The 14,889-nt window shown below is 40.5% G+C and overlaps 1 protein-coding gene across 1 annotated transcript in view; it reads left to right on the forward strand.

Annotated features, from left to right (window-relative positions):
- Window positions 1–14,889, forward strand: part of LOC103160317 (ankyrin repeat domain-containing protein 26) — a 66,026-nt gene that overhangs the window by 26,662 nt on the left and 24,475 nt on the right. The window contains exons 13-19 of the mRNA XM_035441708.1: window positions 1,330–1,408; window positions 4,993–5,071; window positions 6,620–6,699; window positions 9,317–9,395; window positions 10,675–10,754; window positions 12,962–13,040; window positions 14,323–14,402. Coding sequence (XP_035297599.1) covers window positions 1,330–1,408; window positions 4,993–5,071; window positions 6,620–6,699; window positions 9,317–9,395; window positions 10,675–10,754; window positions 12,962–13,040; window positions 14,323–14,402 — 556 coding nt within the window. The remainder of the gene's footprint in view (window positions 1–1,329; window positions 1,409–4,992; window positions 5,072–6,619; window positions 6,700–9,316; window positions 9,396–10,674; window positions 10,755–12,961; window positions 13,041–14,322; window positions 14,403–14,889) is intronic.

Genomic DNA, 14,889 nt, shown 5'->3' on the forward strand with positions numbered 1-14,889 from the left:
TGGGGGTCTCTCTCCTGCCTAACTTTTTTGCTCTTGAGTATCACTGGAAACTCTGCTAAAACCATGAACAATAACAATGTCACAACCTTAAGAATAATGACTATTTCCACCACTAAATAAATTAACCTGCTATGTTTATTTCTACATCACTGACCATTTCAGGGCATGGATCCAAACTCCTTGACAGAATGTAATGTGTATGCCTCTGTCCTACTCTCTGGAACAGTATTTTATAGAACCTGAAATCTCATGATCAGAGTTCTTTATGTCTGCATTTTGTTTGATTTTTGTTTTTCGAGTCAAGGTTTCTCTGTGGCTTTGGAGACTATCCTGGAACTAGGTCTTGTAGACCAGGCTGGTCTCGAACTCAAAGAGATCTGCCAGCCTCTGCCTCCAGAATGCTGGGATTAAAGGCATGTGCCACCACCTCCCGGCCGATGTCTGCATTTTTATGGACATTCTGGTCTTATGAACTCACATAAGAATGGCTCATTAGGCTGACCTTATTCTGTGCCTTCTGTAAACCATTGCTCCAGAATTTTTCATATGCCCATAAATACGTTCCAGAAGTCTAAGAAGCACGTGGCCAGTTTCATCCCAGCAGTGATAATGTGGCACCCACCTCCTATGTTAATCAGGTTTCCTCACTGCAGAGATGCTATCTGACAAGTCAGCTTGATAGAGAAAAGGTGATTTTGGCTCAACATTTCAGAGCATTTCTAGTGAACCATGACAGGAAAGGCCCAATGGCAGTGTTCTGTGTGTGACAGCAGGACCATGGGACAGCACCTGGCTATTGCTTCTTCTAGCTGCACAAGGCATGAGGCATGAGGAATGAGGCACTACATGAACACTCAGAAGATGACCATGAGCTTGGGAAATGGAGATCATCTACAAAGTTCTATGATGAAAGCACAGTGTGGAATAGCTTGAGTATATTCCATCAATCAAGCTGTGACACCAGAGAATTTGTATTATTCATAGTAGTTATACCCTTTTGAAATCAGAGGGAAAATTGGCTCTTAGTTTAGCTATAATGCATGGTTTACTTTGGTTGTTGAAGCTCAGTGGAGGTGTGTACCTGTTGTATGTTTGAATCTGTAAGTCTGATTCACAGCACCTCTAAGACAAACAATAAAGACGATATTTGTTCATAAACCTCTGAAGTTTGTACAGACAAACAGTCACCAAAGACTGGTACAGTTTCCAAATCATTGTATTTCAAAAATGTTCAGAATTCTTAAGGTCATTCACCCATTTGTTCAGAATCTAATTGAGCATTTTCAAATGTGTGCAGTAAACACAATCAATCTTAAATATGTATTTTAGGCTTAAGCTTGAAAATTCAGACTTACAAGCAACAACAAAGCATAAAGCAGAAGAAAATGAACAGATTCAGAAAACCCAAGTAAGTCTTTATTAAACCCATTTTGTATTAGTTTCTGTAATACTGAGAAGATAATTTCCTGTGTCTAGCAGTAGATTATAACAACATTTAGGAGATATGAATATTCTCACTGGTCATACATATGATATATTCATATTGTAATTCTTTGTGAAAAGTAATTCAAATTATCTGAGCTTTATAGGAGTTGTCTGGATTTGTAAAATTTATTACTCTGAGAATAAGATTTGTTTTTGAGACAGGGACTATGTAGCCCAGGCTAATACCTAATTCATGCTGTGTTTCACTTTACTTCCAGACTTCTGGGATTAAAGCAGAAACATAAGCTAACATGTCCCACTGGAGATAAGTAATTAATAATAAATATTGTGATCCTCTAAACTTATTATTTCATACTTACCATACTTGGCTTACCCATTTACCCATTGGTAGACATTGAGATTTCATGTACTTAGCTATTGTTAACAATACTGTGTAGAAAACTAATGTCAAACTGTCTTTTTGATCCCTGTACATCATAATAATGTATAACTATAAGATATAAATGTTGGAAGAAAAAGTTGGAATTCCATTATAACCTAAGCCTTTCCATGAAATCTTGAGTATTAGTTACTTGTACTATTTAGTTTTCTTAAATCATTAGACAAGCACATTTCCCAGAGTACAGTCTTCTTTTCTTATTTTAAGTAATTATTTCAGAATTTTGTGCAATATATTTTGATCATATATGACCCTCCCTCAACTCATCACAGACCTGCCTTCATCAAATGCTCAACTGTGTGTTTTTATCTTCTTTAAACTCATTACCCAATTTGTGCTATACATATATGTTTGGATGTGTGGCCTTCACTGGAGGGTGTCAAGCCACCAATGATTCTACCGTTAAAGAACATTGATCATCCTTTCCCCAGTGATTAATTGTCAACAACCCTGGCTAGGGGTAGGCATTTGTAGGCACCTTCCTCTCCATGCTGAAATTCAGTCAGCCTTGAGACTGCACTGGTCTTGTGCATGCTGTCTTGACTGGTTTGAATTCATATATACAACTGCCCTGCTGTGTCTAGGAAACATACTTCTAGTAATCAACTGCCTTGGCCTCTTACTACTCTTTCCATCTCATCTTCTATAATGAACACTGAGTCTTGGGAAGATGTGGCATGATGCAGATATATTTAAAATCATATAAATACTTTAAAAATATAAATATATGTACTTCATTTTTCAGAATGAATTAATTCAATTATTAGCACATGGTTTGAAGATTGGGAAGGGAAGAAATAGTGAACTACAAAAAGAAATAACTAGGTAAGACATTCATTTATCAAATCATTCATCCATGACCAAACCCTTTTATCCATATATCTTTACCTGCAAGTATTCATTGCAGAGTCATTGGTCTGGTTTGAGGCCTCTGGTTTCTGCTACACTATCAATGCTGGACTGTCAGTGGAACCCCTCTTTATTATCTTGCTGTTTCTCTGTGTTATGGAGATCCTGCATATGTAGGACCAGACCCTACACATTCTCCAGTAGATCACAGGTGGGGTGGATGCTGGGCTGGGCCAACTCATAAATCTGGCTCGGGACCTGGGTAGTTGCAGAGTTGTTCAGCCTGCCAGATCTCCCTTGTCCTCACCACCAAGGTGAGCTCTCCTGTGTTGTGCTGGCAAGTTCACCCCTTGCAGGGATGAGCAAGAGGCTGGGCCAGTTCTCCTTCTTTCAAGTCCTCAAGGTCAGATCTCCCACACCCCCACCTGCAGGGCCAGCTCTACTGTGTTGCCCGGGTATGGTGTAGGAGGCTCTCACCTGAGTGCTGCAGCTGATGAGGGCAGGGCCAGCTCTCCTGCTCTTTCCACTTCATGGCCAGCTCTCCCACAAGCCTAAGGCATTAATGGGCTCCAGGTTGGAGGTGTGGGGAAGAGAATCTCTCCTTTGCCCATGCCACTATGTTGCTGATGAGTAATGGGGACAACTCTCCCATGCTCACAGCTACAAGGCTGGCTCTGCCAACAGAATTGGGTTTATTGTGCTGGCCAGGTGAGGTCTAGGACCACCTCTCCATAGTGTTTCAGCTGGTAGGGGACAGGGCCTGCTCTCCCACCCTTATGACCTCAGGGCCAGCTCTCCTCCACTCATACTGTCAGATGAGTAATGGTTGCAGTTCTCACCCACACCTCTGCCAGCAGGATCAGTTCTATGGTGCTGCCCAGGTGAGGGGCAGGGTCTTCTCAACTGAGGCTTGTAACGCTGGTGGGAGGCAGGGGCTGCTGCTCTCCTGTCCTTATGCCCTTATGACCTCAGGGCCAACATTCCCACTACGCTCAAGCATTAATGGTTGGATGGAGGTCTCTCTTCTGCCCATTTTTTTTGCTCTTGAATATCTCTGTAAATTCTGCTAAAACCATGAACAATAACAATGTCACAGCCTTAAAAGTAATGATTTCTAGACTATTTCCACCACTAAATAAACTAATCTGCTATTTTTAATTCCACATCACTGAACATTTCAGGACATGGATCCTTGACAGAATGTAATGTGTATGCCTCTGTCCTACTCTTGGGAAGAGTATTTTACAACACCTGAAAACTCATGGTCAGAGACCTTGATGCCTGCATTTTTATGGACATTCTGGACTCATGAATGCATCCCACTGCTGTGTCAGATCACAGATTCCAGGTGTCTTTAATTTAAATGTGACCTAGTTTGATAGTTGGTCCCCTTAAAAGTGTGACTAGCTCCAGCAATGAAGTAACTCTGTCTTCCTTCATAGTGGCCAGTTTCATCCCAGCAGTGATAATGTGGCACCCACCTCCTATGTTAATCAGGTTTCCTCACTGCAGAGATGCTATCTGACAAGTCAGCTTGATAGAGAAAAGGTGATTTTGGCTCAACATTTCAGAGCATTTCTAGTGTACCATGACAGGAAAGGCCCGATGGCAGTGTTCTGTCTGTGGCAGCAGGACCATGGGACAGCACCTAGCTATTGCTTCTTCTAGCTGCATGAGGCATGAGGCATGAGGCATGAGTCACTGAATGAACACTCAGAAGCTGCACCATGCACTTTGGAGATGTAGATCATCTACAGAGTTCTATGATGAGAGCACCATGCTGAATAGCTTGAGTGTATTCCAGCAAGCAAGCAGTGACACGAGAGAATTTGTACTATTCATAGCAATTGAGCCCTTTTTGAAATCAGAGGAAAAATTTGGCTCTTAGTTTAGCTACAATGCATGGTTTACTTTGGTTGTTGATGCTCAGTGTAGGTGGGTATGTTTTGTATGTTTGCATCTGTAAGTTTGGTACACAGCGTTACTAAGACAAAAATGACGGCTCATATTTGTTCATCTTACCTCTAAAGTTTGTACAGACAAACAGCTACTCAAAGACTGGTACAGTTCCCAAATCACTGTATGTCATAAATGTTCAGAAATTTGGGCTGGAGAGATGTCTCAGCCGTTAAAAGCTAGGCTCACAACCAAAATAAATGTTCAGAAATTCTATGATCATTCACTCATTTGTTCAGATGCTAACTTGGTATTTTCAAATGTGTAAAGTAAACACAATCATTCTAAAATATGTATTTTAGGCTTAAGCTTGAAAATTCAGACTTACAAGCAACAACAAAGCATCAAGCTGAGGAAAGTGAACAGATTCAGACAACCCAAGTAAGTACGCATTTACTAGGCCCACTTTGTATTAATTTCTGTAAGACTGAGAACAAAATTTCCCATGTCTAGTAGTAGCTTACAGACACATTTAGGAGATATGAATATTATCAGTGGTCATATATTTGATATATCAATATTGTAACTTTGTAAATAGTAGTTCAAATTATCTGAGCTTTACATAGTTCTCTGAATTTGTAAAATTTATTACTCTGAGAATAAGATTTGTGTTTGAGACAGGGACTATGTAGCCCAGGCTAGCCTCTGAGAAAGTGACTATGTAGCCCAGGATAATACCAAATTCATGCTAGAATTTACTTTACTTCCAGAATTCTGGTATTAAAACAAAAATATAAGCTACCATGTCCCACTGGTGATAAGTAATTAATGATAAATACTGGTATCATCTAAACTCAATATTTCATACTTACCATACTTGGCTTACCTATTTACCCATTGGTGGACATTCAGTTTTCATGTATTTGGCTATTGTTAACATTTCTGTGTGGAAAACTAATGTCTAATGGTCTTTTTGATCCGTGCCAGCACATCATAATAATGTATAATTATAAGATATAAATATTTGATACAATGTTGCATTTCCATTGTATCCTAAACTTTTCCATGAATCTTGAGTATTAGTGACTTGTAATATTTAATTTTCTTAAGGAATAAGTACTAGATGGACTTTGGGAGCCCATTTCACATAGAGGGATACTCCTTCAGCCTAGACACATAGGGGAGGGTCTAGTCCCTATCCCAAAGGATATGACAGACTCTGTAGAACCCACATGGAAGGCCTCACTCTCTCTGGGGAGCAGAAATGATATGGGATAGGTAGGGTGTTAGTGGGGTCAGGGGAGGAGGGGAGGGAGAGGAAACTGGGATTGACATGTCAAACAATCTTGTTTCTAATTTAAATTTAAAAAATGGAGAAAAAAAGAATAAGTACTAGATCATTAGACAAGCACATTTCCCAAGTACAGTCTTTTTTTTATTTTAAATAGTTCTTTGAGAATATTGTTCAGTGTATTTTGATCATATATGACCCTCCCCCAGCTCATCTCAGACCTGCCTTCACTTCACCAAACACTCAACTGTGTGTTTTATTTCTTCTTTAAACTCATTAAGTCCATTTTGTGCTACACATACATGTTTGGATATGTAGCATTCATGGGAGGGTGTCAACCCACCAAGGATTCTACCCTTAAAGGAATTGATGATCCTTCTCCCATAGATCACTTGCCAACCTCTCCTTAGCTAGGGGTAGGTATTTGTAGTCAAATCCCTCACTATGCTAGAATTCTGTTTTACTTGAGCATACACAGGTCTTGTGCATGCTGTTTTGACTGCTGTGAATTCATATATGTAGCTACCCTGAGGTGTCCAGGAAACACTCTGTACTAATCCACAACCTTGCACTCTTAATAATCTTTCCATCTCCTCTTCTCTAATGATCACCGAGTCTTAGAAAGAGGTGGTGTGATATAGATAACATTTGACATATATAGATAATTTTAAAATATAAACACATATACTTTTTTTCAGAATGAATTAATTCGAACATTGACCCAGGGTTTGGAGGATGGGAACAAAAGAAATACTGAACTAGAAAAAGAAATAACTAGGTAAGGAACTAATTTTTCAAATCATTCATCCATGACCAAACCCCTTTTCCATATATCTTTACTTGCAAGTGCTCATTGCAGAGAGTCATTGGTCTGGTTTGAGGCCTCTGGTTTCTGCTACACTATGGATTCTGGGCTGTCAGTGGAACTCCTCTTCATTATCTTGCAGTTTCCCTGTGTTGTGGAATCCCTGAAGCTTTGGGTCTGCAGGACCGGCTCCTATCTGTGTTCCAGTAGATCACAGATGGGGTGGATGTTGGGTTGGCCAACTCATAACCCTGGTTCTGGACCTGGGTAGTTGCAGGTTAGTCAGCCTGCCAGGTCTCCCTTGTCCTCACCACTAGGGTGAGCTCTCCTGTGTTGTCCTGGAAAGTTCACCCCTGGCAGAGATGAGCAAGGAGCATGCCAGTTCACCTGCTTTCAAGACCTCAGTGTCAGATGTCTCACACCTCCTCTTTCAGGGTCAGTTGTACTGTGTTGCCCAGGTATGGCATAGGGTCCTCTGTCCTGAGTGCTGGTGCTGATGAAGGAGCAGGGCCAGCTCTCCCACAACCCGGGAGCATTGATGGGTTTGGAGTAGGGGAGTTAGGGAGAAGGGAAGGGCATCTTTCCTTTTCTTATGCTGCCATATTACTCATCTGTAATGAGTAATGTCCCACATTACAGATGAGTAATGGGGACAGTTCACTCATGCTACAGTTACAGGGCTGGCTCTGTCAAAGGAATTGGCTTTATTGTGCTACCCAGGGGAGGTACAGGACCTGCCCTCTTGAGTGTTTCAGCTGGTGGGGGACATGGGCAGCTCTCCCACCCTTATGACCTCAGGCCAGCTCCTCCTCTCTGGCTATCTGATGAGTAATGGTTGCAGTTCTCACAAACACCTCCTCCAACAGGATCAGCTCTATTGAGCAGCCCAGGTGAGGGGCAGGGCCTTCTCTCCTGAGGGTTGTAGATGATAGGAGACAGGGGCTGCTGCTTTCCTGTCATTATGCCCTTATGACCTCAGGGCCAACTCTCCCACTCTCCTCAAGCATTGTTGGGGGGGTGGAGTCTCTCTCCTGCCCTATTTTTTGCTCTTGAATATCACTGTAAACTCTGCTAAAATCATGAAAAATAACAATGTCACAGCCTTAAGAGTAATGTGATGGGGGAAGTCCTTCTGTATATATCTTTGTCTTATTGGTTGATAAATAAAGCACTGTGGCCAATAGGAAAGCAAGATAGGTGGAGCTAGGAGTCAAGGAGGATTCTGGAAAATGTAGTAAACAGGATTTGCCATGTGAGCCAGGGAAGAGAGGACATCTGCTGGTGGCGTCCTTGATAAGATAAGTCCTTACAAAATATATAGATAATGGTTATGGTTGATAATTAAGACTGAGCTAGCATATAAGAAATCCTAGTCATTGGCCAGCAGCATTGTAACTAACAATAGACTCTGTGTGTTGTTTGGGGGCCCTAGCATGGCAGTGGAACTCAGGTGGCTGGTGTAATGTTATCTTTTCAGTAATGATTTCTAGACTATTTCCACCACTAAATAAACTAATTTATAATCACCAAACATTTCCGAGCATGGATCCAAATTCCTTGACAGAATGTAACCCGAGCATGGATCCAAATTCCTTGACAGAATGTAATCTGAGCATGGATCCAAATTCCTTGACAGAATGTAATGTGTATGCCTCTGTCCTACACTCAGGAAGAGTATTTTACAACACCTGAAACCTCATGATCAGAGCCCATGATGCCTGAATTTTTATGGACATTCTGATCTCATGAACTCACATAAGAATGGCTCATTAGGCTGATCTTATTCTGGGCCTTCTGTAAACCATTGCTCCAGAATCTTTCATATGCCCATAAATAAGTTCCAGAAGTCTAAGAAGCACATGGCCAGTTTCATCCCAGCAGTGATAATGTGGCACCCACCTCCTATGTTAATCAGGTTTCCTCACTGCAGAGATGCTATCTGACAAGTCAGCTTGATAGAGAAAAGGTGATTTTGGCTCAACATTTCAGAGCATTTCTAGTGTACCATGACAGGAAAGGCTCGATGACAGTGTTCTGTCTGTGGCAGCAGGACCATGGGACAGCACCTAGCTATTGCTTCTTCTAGCTGCATGAGGCATGAGTCACTACATGAACACTCAGAAGCTGCACCATGAGCTTAGGAGAATTGAGATAATCTACAGAGTTCTATGATGAGAGCACGGTGCTGAACAGCTTGAGTGTATTCCAGAAAGAAAGCAGTGACACTAGACAATTTGTATCATTCATAGCAATTGAGCCCCTTTGAAATCAGAGGGAAAGTTCTGCACTTAGTTTAACTAAAATACATGCTTTGAATGTTGAAGCTCAATGGGGGTGCGTATGTGTTGTGTGTTTGAATCTGTAAGTCTGATGCACAGCACCACTGAGACAAAAAAGAAATCACATATTTGTTCATATTACCTCTAAAGTTTATACAGACAAAAGGCCACCCAAAGACCAGTACAGTTTCCAAATCAACGTATTTTAAAAATGTCAGAATTCCTATGATCATTCACACATTTGTTCAGAATCTAACTGTGTATTTTCAAATGTGTGAAGTAAACACAATCATTTAAAATTTTTATTTTAGGCTTAAGCTTGAAAATTCAGATTTACGAGCAACAACAAAACATGAAGCAGAGGAAACTGAACAGATTGGGAGAATACAAGTATGTACATATTTATTAAGCCCACTTTGTGTTGATTTCTGTAAGACTGAGAACAAAATTTCCTGTGTCTAGCAGTAGGATACAGCCATGTTTTAGAAAATATTAATATTCTCCCTGGTCATACATATGATATACTCATATTGTAACTCTTTGTGAATAGTAGTTCAAGTTCTCTGAGCTTTACAGAAGTTCCGTGAATTTGTAAAATTTATTACTTTAAGTATAAGATTTTTTTGTGTGACAAATGTAGCCCAGGCTATCCTCTGAGAAAGTGACTATGTAGCCCAAGCTAATACCAAGTACATGCTGTGATTTACTCTACTTCTAGACTTCTGGGATTAAAACAAACACTCAAGCTACCATGTCCCATTGATGATAAATAATTAGTGATAAATATTGGATTCCTCGATACTCAATATTTTATACTTACCATTCTTGACTTACTCATTTACCCATTGGTGGACTTTTAGATTCTATGTTTTTGGCTATTGTAATCAATGCTGTGCGGGAAACTAATGTCAAACTGTCATTTTGATCCTGGCAATACATCATAATAATGTATAACTATAAGATATAAATATTTGATGAAAAATTTGAATTTTCATTGTAACCTAAGCCTTTCCACAAAATCTTGAGTATTAGTTAATTGTAATACTAATTTTCTTAAATAGTAAGTACTTGATCATTAGACAAGCACATTTCCCACAGTGCAGTATTTTTCTTATTTTAAATAATTATTTCAGAATTGTGTGCAATATATTTTGATCATATATGACCTTTCCCCAACTCATCTCAGACCTGCCTTCACCTCACCAAACACTCAACTGTGTGTTTTATTTCTTCTTTAAACTCATTAAGTCAATTTGTGCTACACATACATGTTTGGATGTGTAGCATTCACAGGACGGTGTCAACCCACCAAGGATTCTACCCTTAAAGGAATTGATGATCCTTCTCCTATAGATCACTTGCCAACCTCTCCTTAGCCAGGGGTAGGTATTTGCAGTCAAATCCCTCTCCATGCTGGAATTCTGTTGGCCTGGAGCCTGTACAGGTGTTGTGCATGCTGTCTCCACTGCTCTGAAATCATATATGCAAATCACCTGCTGTGTCCACGAACCACTCCTGTCATAATCCACTGTCTTGCACTCTTAATAATAATCTTTCCATCTCTTCTTCCATAATGAACACTGAGTCGTGGGAAGAGGGAGTATGATACTGATAACATTAAAAATGATATAAATAATTTGAAAATATAAATGTATGTACTTTTTTCCAGAATGATTTAATTCAGTCATTGACGCATAGCTTTGAGGATGAGAAGAAAAGAAATACTGAACTAGAAAAAGAAATAATTAGGTAAGGATTTTATTTTTCAAATCATTCATCCATGACCAAACTCTTTTATTCATATATCTTTACTTGCAAGTGTTCATTGAAGAGAGTCATTTTTGAGGTCTGTTTTAAGGCCTCTGGTTTCTGCTCCACTATGGATGCTGGGCTGTCAGTGGAACTCTTGATTATCTTGCTGTTACTCTGTGTTATGGAGAACCTGCAGCTTCGGGGCAGGGCCAGTTCTCCTGCTGGGTCAGAAGTCCCACACCTCTACCTTCAGGGCCAGCTCTACTGTGTTGACCAGGTGTGATGTAAGGGGCTCTCTCCTGAGTGCTGTTGCTGATGAGGGGCAGAGCCAGCTCTCCTGCTCTTTGGACCTCAGAGCCAACTCTCCCACAAGCCTAGTGCTTTTTTTTTTTTTTTTAAAGACTTTTATTTATTTATTATATATACAACATTCTGCTTCCATGTATGTCTGCACACCAGAAGAGGGCACCAGATCTCATAATGGATGGTTGTGAGCCACCATGTGGTTTCTGGGAATTGAACTCAGGACCTCTGGAAGAGCAGTCAGTGCTCTTAACCTCTGAGCCATCTCTCCAGCCCAGCCTAGGGCATTGATGGGTTTGGGGTAGAGGAGTTAGGGGGAAGGGAAGGGCATCTCTCCTTTGCCTATGCTGCCATATTACAGATAAGTAATGTGGACAGGTCACTCATGCTACAGCCACAGGACTGGCTCTGCCAACAGAATTGGGTTTATTGTGTTGCTCAGGTGAGGTCTAGGACCACCTCTCCATAGTGTTTCAGCTGGTGGGGGACAGGAACTGTCCTCCCACCCTTATGACCTCAGGGCCAGCTCTCCTCCACTCATACTGTCAGATGAGTAATGGTTGCAGTTCTCACCCACACCTCTGCCAGCAGGATCAGCTCTATTGTACTACCCTGGTGAGGGGCAGGGTCTTCTCTCCTGAGGGTTGTAGCTGGTGGGAGACAGGGGCTGCTCTTCTCCTGTCCTTATGCCCTTGTGACTTCAGGGCCAGCTCTCCACCCTTCTCAAGCATTGATGGTTGGGGGGAGGGGTGGGGTCTCTGTTCTGCCTTACAGTTTGCTCTTAAATATCACTGTAAACTCTGCTAAAACCATGAACAGTAACAATGTCACAGCCTTAAGAGTAATGATTTCTAGACTATTTCCACCACTAAATAAACTAACCTAATATTTTTAATTCCACATCACTGAACATTTCAGGACATGTATCCAAACTCCTTAACGGAATGTAATGTGTATGTCTCTGTCCTACACTCAGGAAGAATATTTTATATCGTGTGAAACCTCATGATCAGACTCTTTTTGTCTTCACATTTATGGACATGCTGGTCTCGTGAACTCACATGAGAATGACTCATTAGGCTGATCTTATTCTGGGCCTTCTGTAAACCATTTCCCCAGAATCTTTCATATGCCCATAAATAAGTTCCAGAAGTCTGAGAAGCACATGGCCAGTTTCATCCCAGCAGTGATGATGTGGCACCCACCTCCTATGTTAATCAGGTTTCCTCACTGCAGAGATGCTATCTGACATCGACTTGATAGAGAAAAGGTGATTTTGGCTCAACATTTCAGAGCATTTCTAGTGTACCATGACAGGAAAGGCCTGATGACAGTGTTCTGTCTGTGGCAGCAGGACCATGGGGCAGCACCTAGCTATTGCTTCTTCTAGCTGCATGAGGCATGAGGCATGAGTAACTGCATGAACACTCAGAAGCTGCACCATGAGCTTAGGAGAATTGAGATAATCTACAGAGTTCTATGATGAGAGCATGGTGCTGAATAGCTTGAGTGTATTCCAGCAATCAAGCAGTGACACTAGACAATTTGTATCATTCATAGCAATTGAGCCCCTTTGAAATCAGAGGGAAAGTTCTGCACTTAGTTTACCTAAAATACATGCTTTGAATGTTGAAGCTCAGTGGGGGTGCGTATGTGTTGTGTGTTTGAATCTGTAAGTCTGATGCACAGCACTACTGAGATAAAAAAGAAATCGTGTATTTGTTCATATTACCTCTAAAGTTTATACAGACAAAAGGCCACCCAAAGACCAGTACAGTTTCCAAATCAACGTATTTTAAAAATGTCAGAATTCCTATGATCATTCACACATTTGTTCAGAATCTAACTGGGTATTTTCAAGTGTGTGAAGTAAACACAATCATTTAAAATTTTTATTTTAGGCTTAAGCTTGAAAATTCAGATTTACGAGCAACAACAAAGCATGAAGCAGAGGAAACTGAACAGATTGGGAGAATACAAGTATGTACATATTTATTAAGCCCACTTTGTGTTGATTTCTGTAAGACTGAGACCAAATTTCCTGTGTCTAGCAGTAGGATACAGCCATGACTTAGAAAATATTAATATTCTCCCTGGTCACACATATGATATACTCATATTGTAACTCTTTGTGAATAGTAGTTCAAGTTCTCTGAGCTTTACAGAAGTTCTGTGAATTTGTAAAATTTGTTACCTTGAGTACAAGATTTGTTTTTGTGACAGGACTATGTAGCCCAGGCTAGCCTCTGAGAAAGTGACTATGTAGCCCAAGCTAATACTAAATACCTGCTATGATTTACTCTACTTCCAGACTTCTGGGATTAAAACAGAAACTTAAGCTACCATGTCCCACTAATGATAAGTAATTAATGATAAATATTGTGATCCTTGATACTCAGTATTTTATACTTACCATTCTTGACTTACTCATTTACCCATTGGTGGACTTTTAGATTTGATGTTTTTAGCTATTGTAATCAATGCTGTGCGGGAAACTAATGTCAAACTGTCATTTTGATCCTGGCAATACATCATAATAATGTATAACTATAAGATATAAATATTTGATGAAAAATTTGAATTTTCATTGTAACCTAAGCCTTTCCACAAAATCTTGAGTATTAGTTAATTGTAATACTAATTTTCTTAAATAGTAAGTACTTGATCATTAGACAAGCACATTTCCCACAGTGCAGTATTTTTCTTATTTTAAATAATTATTTCAGAATTTTGTGCAATATATTTTGATCATATATGACCCTTCCTCAATTCATCTCAGACCTGCCTTCACCTCACCAAACACTCAACTGTGTGTTTTATTTCTTCTTTAAACTCATTAAGTCAATTTGTGCTACACATACATGTTTGGATGTGTAGCATTCACAGGATGGTGTCAACCCACCAAGGATTCTACCCTTAAAGGAATTGATGATCCTTCTCCTATAGATCACTTGCCAACCTCTCCTTAGCCAGGGGTAGGTATTTGCAGTCAAATCCCTCTCCATGCTGGAATTCTGTTGGCCTGGAGCCTGTACAGGTGTTGTGCATGCTGTCTCCACTGCTCTGAAATCATATATGCAAATCACCTGCTGTGTCCACGAACCACTCCTGTCATAATCCACTGTCTTGCACTCTTAATAATAATCTTTCCATCTCCTCTTCCATAATGAACACTGAGTCGTGGGAAGAGGGAGTATGATACTGGTAACATTAAAAATGATATAAATAATTTGAAAATATAAATGTATGTACTTTTTTCCAGAATGATTTAATTCAGTCATTGACGCATAGCTTTGAGGATGAGAAGAAAAGAAATACTGAACTAGAAAAAGAAATAACTAGGTAAGGATTTCATTTTTCAAATCATTCATCCATGACCAAATTCTTTTATTCATATATCTTTACTTGCAAGTGTTCATTGAAGAGAGTCATTTTTGAGATCTGTTTTAAGGCCTCTGGTTTCTGCTCCACTATGGATGCTGGGCTGTCAGTGGAACTCTTGATTATCTTGCTGTTACTCTGTGTTATGGAGAACCTGCAGCTTCGGGGCAGGGCCAGTTCTCCTGCTGGGTCAGAAGTCCCACACCTCTACCTTCAGGGCCAGCTCTACTGTGTTGCCCAGGTGTGATGTAGGGGGCTCTCTCCTGAGTGCTGTTGCTGATGAGGGTCAGAGCCAGCTCTCCTGCTCTTTGGACCTCAGAGCCAGCTCTCCCACAAGCCTAGAGCTTTGATGGGTTTGGGGTAGAGGAGTTAGGGGGAAGGGAAGGGCATCTTTCCCTTGCCTATGCTGCCATATTACAGATAAGTAATGTGGACAGGTCACTCATGC

Source organism: Cricetulus griseus, chromosome 3 (genome assembly GCF_003668045.3).
Source record: "Cricetulus griseus strain 17A/GY chromosome 3, alternate assembly CriGri-PICRH-1.0, whole genome shotgun sequence".
NCBI classification, from domain to species: Eukaryota; Metazoa; Chordata; class Mammalia; order Rodentia; family Cricetidae; genus Cricetulus; species Cricetulus griseus.